Below are 6,943 nucleotides of genomic sequence, written 5' to 3' on the forward strand. Positions count from 1 at the left end.
TCTGGCAGGCCGATTTAAGACCCGGAATGGGTTTAAAATATGATACAGATTTACTTCATCTGCAGCCCATTGTTAATGAGGGAGTTTGTTTCAGCAGCAGGAGCTGAGCTTTGCGTTTGTCTGCATTATGGCCTTGGTTATTTCAGGATCACAGGCCTATTCAGTGCTGTGGCTGAAGCTTTTGACACACTTGTTTTTGTGGTTTGATTGGTATCCGTGTGCGAGAGATTTATGCATGCGGATAGCTTCGCATCCAGTGGAGACTGCTAACATTTATGGATACAAAACATAATCCAGTTATGTAGTTAGATCTAGAGCCTATTTTATAACCATCTAAAATCAACTTTGGTTAACTAAAGTTAGATTTACAGAATACATTAAAACAATATATTAACAAAATATAGTTTTATGATTTATAATGAATGTTATGGTTGTTATAGACACCCGTTCTCAAAGCCTGCTTTGTTAAAAACCTGTAGATTAACAAATGAAACTAATTACGCACGCTTCCGTGAGATTTGTTTTTTTGTTCCCTATTCGCAATGTTAAATACTCCCTTTTAGCCTTTATTGTGTGCGCATGTATTCGCTTATTAACTTTATAAGCGTTCAGACTTTGCACAAAATTGCCAAACACCTGGTATAATATCTTAACATCCTGACCACAGTAGTCCGAGGGGACCTTTGTTACACTTTTTTGAGACTGCTAAATTTCAGTTGTGTTATTAAATTGAAAGGGAGAAATTCTTATTGAAACAATCTTAAACTTTACACTACTGATTTCACCACGGTATAGTTATTTTATTTTTATTTTTTTCTTTTCTCTAGTGTTCAGGTTCTAACAGTTGTGGGGGTCCCTAAGCTAATAAGCAGCCTATGCCCTTTCTCTGGCTAAAATCATGAATGCAACAGCCGAAAACACTCGATGCGTAACACAGAGTTTACTCCAGTTTTTACAGCACCGCATTTACATGAGAGATCCTCAGAGCTGCTCTTAGGAAGGATACATCTACAGTATAAGCAAGTGTTTCCACCAAAACTACAGTCCCTGCAACAGTGTCCTGTAGCAAATCTGCTCTAGTCTCAGGCATAATTGGTTGGGGATTTAGATGGAAAGGGACTGCTGGAGAGAAAGCCTTTTTTTGGAGGGGGAAATGGTTCTCGTCCGAGGAAGAAAAGCTCTTTTCAGCGGGCCACAATGGGAGATTGGGACAGGGGAGGAGTCCCATCGTGATTAGCCCATTTAATGGCGCGTTTACTTAATTTCTGTATTCACTAGCAACGGTAAACAAAAGGGGAAATAGCACTCACATTTTTAAGTGCTGCATGACGTTGACGTTTGCCAGAATGTGTGTAGTATACAGAAGCAGTCATATAGGGCTTTTCTACCTACATCACATTATAAACCGGGGCAGTAAATTAGGAAAGTATGACGTCTGGCAAATAAAATCTAAAACATTTTAATTACAGCATTCATTTGCGTTTTGTAAAAGACCTAAACAGTTTACACCAATATGATGAATAGTCTTAAAAACCCGAGTCAACTTCCGGAAATAAACTCTTTTTAGTTGAGTTCAGCCCGTTTAGTGCATAACTTAGTCCGGGACCGCATAAGCCATGATGAGCATTAATTCTTCCACAATCCAATAATGACCCAATATGAACATGTGTTTAGCCAATTATCAATGTCCTTATCCGTAATCGGATGGAGAGACAGACATCATGCGAAAAGGTATGGCAAATTGAATACTGTATTTGATTTAGAAATGAATGGCACATTAACATAATAACCACGCAAGAAAGAAACATTGAATAGGCTAATGTAAATAAGCGCTTTGAGCGACCCTGGGGCGGCAGAGAGGAGAGGAGGGGGCAGCCTGAATAAATGAAGTAATAACAAGCAATTCCACTTTTCATATTATTTTTTCTTTGCAGAAATATGACTGGTAACATATGTCATCATCAACCCCCCCAAAACAACAAAAACAACAAAAACGCCTAGAGCACTTCAGTTGTAAGTTTTGACAAATATTTTATGTAGGAACACCAAGTCAAGAAAAGTGAGGAAGGGATAGAAAAGAGGATGAGACGGGGAGAGCAATAATTATGTACAAGCATATTTCTACATGTATATTACAGACCGGGAGAATGATCGCATTATTTGAGATATACATAATTCAATATAAAATTTTGAAAATAAAAAATAAAAATCTGATACAGTCACACACAATTCCGTTTGACATTTTTTTGACCATGTACCCCACACAGGCAGTGACAGAAGTGTATTTAAAAAAAAAAGGTGCTTACGACTTAAAATGATTGTCTGATGAACACAAAGTAAAAACAGGATTGCATCTTGTCTGCATGGCCGTCATCATCATCACCATCATCATCAGCACTTGGACTAAAAACGGAGATGAGGAGAAAAATAAAAAAGCGACGAGGACAGCAAGACGATCTGTTTTTATTCCCTCTGATCGATGTTCCTGATGGAGAATCTTGCATTCAGCTTATTTTTCCCTGATTACAAAATAAAAAATAAAAAGACATCATGCAGTCTAGTAGTAGTGGTGGTGGTAGTGTGGGGGTATGACGAGGAGGGGGAGGCGTGGGTCCTTTGCGCTTTTTAATAAAATAAAAAAAAACCGACGTGCTTTTATCTCTTTTTATTTTAATATTTATATGAATCGGTCCTTTTTTCATCCGCGATATTTCATAAGTCTTTTTTTCTTCCTCTCAGGTCCATTTTCCCTGTAAATATTTCTCTTTTTGTTTGTTTTTGTGTGTTTTTTTTCTGCGTATCATACATCGCACTCCGAGTCGCTGGATGTGACGGACAGAATGGACGTCCCAGTATCAACTCTCTCTGCCATACTGGAAACGCTGGTGGTCGGACTGGCCGCGGTTGAGGGCGACTCTGCCGAGCTTCGAGGGGTGAGGCCGGCCTCTGACAGGGACCTCATACCGCTCGGTCCTATTGCTTGGTGTTGGAGCCTGGAGAAGAAAAGAGGCAAGGAGGGGAGGGAAAAAGAAGGGGAAAAAATGAGAGAAATGGCAATTAGACCTGAGAATGTCCCCCTTACCCTCCTCCTCCTCCTGCAAAATAGGGGTTCAAACTCGCCTTTCTTTCCCCCTGCCGGCCCCAGCCATGCATGCATGCTTTTATCAAATAGCCAGCTTTCAGGGGACAAAACACAGCACTATTTAGACTACCAAATGTTGGAAGAATTGTAATGGGTTTTTTCTTTTACTTTTTACAGGAGTGTGCATGTTCAACGCGCGAGTCAGAAATCTGGGATTTAAAGTAATCTACGTGTCATATCACTGCAGAGAAAAATAAGCCTTAAATCCAACTTCTGCAAAAACAGTTTTAAGGCATGCTTCACAACAACAGTCTATAGTTGTTTTTCCTGCTTCTTCACCATTCGCTCTACATTTATATTAGAAAGCCACACAACTCTGCCGTTTTATAACCAAAGTATTATTATCTACTGGAATAAAATATAGGCCTTGGTGTCAAAATGTCATGAGGCTTTGACACAGATGTATTTCAGTCTAATGGAAGAGTATGAATGAGTGACGTGGAGATCCAGGTTACTCCAATCATCCTAAATGTTTATCTCCAATCCACTCATGATAATAACTCCATCACGGCGGGATAATATCAGGCTGGAAATATATCTATTCATTTAGCAAAAAGATTAGAATAGTGTTCATATGGCTTAGTAGTACTCTCCGAGGTATTTTCTAATCAATTATGGCATTTCAATGGAATGATACCACACTTAATGTTATGAATACAGCCTATGTCTTCAAATGCTTTTCAATAGCATGCTCATTTTAGTCAAGTAATATCCATAATATCTCTATTATCCTTTGAGATAATCCTCTTCAACAATGCTAAGTAACATGTGATGTTAAAATAATAAACGCACCATAGTTCCTGATACATGCAGCCACTATACGCTGTGTTGCTTAAATATATTATTTAAAAGCTTTAGCAGCAAACTAAACAATATTTAAAAATATTTGCAAAACATGACAATTCTAAATAAATGTAAAGGTACAGAAAAATACTATTTTACGTTTGACTAAACTAATGTTAAGACTAATCCAGTCATGTTTATTTTATAAATTGTACTTTTTCTAATTAAAAATAATTAAAATGATTGTTTACACTAGTATCATTTAAATAGTGTATATACTATAAATAAAGGAACTCGAGTAATGGTTATTTAAATATAATTTCAGCACTTTTGGCATTTATTACGACACTTTCCCTCCTACGGTAAACATAAACAAGCTGTTTAGGCAAAAATCGCCTCTTCAGTTTAACACCAATCTAGTTTGTGATTATGTTATTGTTATTATTATTGTATTATTCCGATATATTTAAAAACTAAAACATATTTGTAAAATATGTGTGCTTTGGTCGTTCTGAAAAATCATTTTCTTACCAAAATACCACAAAGTTAAATTATACATCTGCCGAAAATGGTTTTCGAAGCTATTCTAAATGGAAAAAAAACTAATTGTATTTTTAAAAGACAGATTTGAATAAAAACAACAGCATTTATTGTGTTTTCGATGTTCGTCCTGATTTCACTTCATAACAAAAATGTCGCCGCAGCCTGCTCCCTCCCCCTGCAGACAGTCTCGTCATTTTGTTAGACTGTCTCTGTGCGCAAATATAACTAAATCTTTCATAAAATCTTACATGTTTCTATTGAATGTATAACCTTTAAATCAACTTTAGAACATCGCTGTGTTGGACAGTTAAGATAAAAAGAACCAACCTGTTTTTGGCTGCCGCGGCTCTGTCTCGTTGCCTCCGGTTTTTAAACCAGTTTCCGACCTGTGTAGGAGTGAGTCCAGTGGCTTGAGCCAGTTCCCTTTTCTTGCTGGGGTTGGGATATGGGTCCTGAAGGTACCACTCCCTCAGCAGGCTCCGTGTCCGCTCTTTGAAACAGTGCGTCTTCTGCTCACCGTCCCAGATGGTCCGAGGCAGCGGAAACTTCTTCCGCACCCGGTACTTATCGACCGGTCCGAGGGGGCGACCGCGGAGCTTCTCGGCCTCCTGATAGTGTGCTTCCAGCCACATGGCCTGCAGTTTGCCGTGCGAGTCCTTGGTGAACTTGTGGTTCTCCAGGATGTGGTAGAGGTCTCTGAAATTCCCCGTGTGGAACGCCACTACGGATCGGGCGCGCAGGATGGACTCGTGCTTGTTGATCGCCTCGCATGCTCCCGGAGCCACCGGCAGGGACCAGAGGAAGCGGCCCAGCCGCTCGATGTCCCCGGTCTCCTCCAGCGTCTCACAGACGCTCGCCACCTGCTCCGGGGAGAAGTTGAGGGTCGGTAGCTGAAACATGGACAAGTCTTCTGGAGACCTGGTGGTGGGAGCGCTGTTCGCCAATAGCACAGGGCGATCAGCGAAGTTTGGCAGGAAGAAATGGGAGGGATAAAGCTCTAAAGGGGATCTGAAAACCATGGAAATGACCTGAGAGAGAAAGAAAATTATCGAGAAAAAGGAAAACCGCAAAAATACGGCCAGTAAAAAAGATTGAATGATTCAATGGCTATCGCCTAATGACACCAGCCTCATAATATCTCCCCCCTAAATCCGCCGTTGAGTGTAGCATTGAAACATTTTGTTTCCCTTTTCTATTGGTCTTCTTGGTGTCGTTGTAGCGTTGTCATGGCAGCCCTGCCAATCACTGTCAAGCGTGCCAATCATTAGCCAGTACGTAGCGCGAGGCTTTCACCACTTGTGCAGCACGCACGGGGGGTTATCAGAGTCTCGGATCTCCACAGCAACCCTCCCACCGCACCGCGCGCATCAGGCACAAGCCAATGCTCGCCTATCTGCTGAATGGAATGAGCAATTAGAGGGTGGAATATTATTGCGATCTTAACGAGGCTCGTTAAAGCTAAAGAAGATATGTAGACTGGAGATGCTTAGCAGAGACGGGAGGGGAGGGAGGGAGGCAGAGGGAGCTTTAAAAGGGTGACAAATGGACAACCAATGACTGCAACTCCGGAATACACATTTTGAATTGAAGCGAGTCAATTTGCACATTATTTCCGTACAGTTTTTCCTGTAGAAGCTACTTTTTTAAAATCTTTTTTATCAGTCCATTCATTTTTTTATAGGAGGGAAAGAAAAGCGTTAGGTTATCATATATGTTATCACTTTCCATTTTCTTGTTTTCTAAAGGATCAAATTATGACACAATCTTATGATATTTTGGCTTTTGCCCTGGATCCTTAGACACTTTTAAAACATGCATATTCGCAGTTGAATGTCACGGTCAGAGCATGACTTTGCTCGGGCTCGCTGGAGTGTATGATCACTTTGTGTGATGGGTGCTGGTTGGTCCGGGTGAATGCTGCAGAGTGATGCCGCTCCCCCTCCTGCAGTCCCCGGCCTCTGCTCCGGGAGGAGAGCAGCCCTGGCCCCCTGCCTGCTGCATCCTCTCATACCAACACCATTTATTGTTCCAAATGAATATCGATGCACAGCGTTTTGTTGATTAAACAACGATCATGGCGTTCAGTTCGAAAACTAATTTGCCAATGGCTCCGCCCTTTTAATGCCACCAGTTTATCACGGGTTTTTGATAGTCCAGTACTTTAATAATACCATTAGTACTGGAATTATAATCAAATGGCAACATGAAAGCTTCTTGGGGACATAAAAGCAGTTTTCATGTATTTGATCTAGTGGTAAGGACATGATCAATGTCCACATCCAGTCACAAGATTCGGCTTATAGCAGCAGCCATGGCGGTGTGATTTTCATGTTTATGGCAAAAACGGCTTCGTATTTAGACAGGGCTTATTGGGTGTTAAAATAGTGTGAGTTCACTCTAACACGAACAGAGCTCACATTGTGAAAGGGCCGTGTACAAGGCGTAGCATCTAGACTCCGCTTAATCCGCCCTCAA

The 6,943-nt window shown here is 40.8% G+C and overlaps 1 protein-coding gene across 1 annotated transcript; it reads right to left on the minus strand.

Moving 5' to 3' along the window:
* Positions 1 to 883: 883 nt before the first annotated feature.
* On the minus strand, positions 884 to 5,638 carry six3a (SIX homeobox 3a). The gene is made up of 2 exons (XM_079687321.1): positions 4,796 to 5,638; positions 884 to 2,993 (listed from the first exon to the last, which is right to left on the minus strand). Exons 1-2 carry the CDS (start codon positions 5,485 to 5,487, stop codon positions 2,801 to 2,803), a joined length of 885 nt encoding a protein of 294 aa, XP_079543447.1. The 5' UTR covers positions 5,488 to 5,638; the 3' UTR covers positions 884 to 2,800.
* Positions 5,639 to 6,943: the final 1,305 nt, after the last annotated feature.

The sequence above is a fragment of the Notothenia rossii genome (assembly GCF_949606895.1).
Source record: "Notothenia rossii genome assembly, chromosome: 6".
Taxonomy (NCBI): Eukaryota; Metazoa; Chordata; class Actinopteri; order Perciformes; family Nototheniidae; genus Notothenia; species Notothenia rossii.

Coding starts and splice junctions, on each gene's coding strand:
- six3a (XM_079687321.1), bottom strand. CDS start 5,487: ATGGTTTTCAGATCCCCTTTAGAGCTTTATCCCTCCCATTTCTTCCTG. Junction 2,994..4,795: donor GCCGCGGCAGCCAAAAACAG/GTTGGTTCTTTT, acceptor TTTCTTCTCCAG/GCTCCAACACCAAGCAATAG.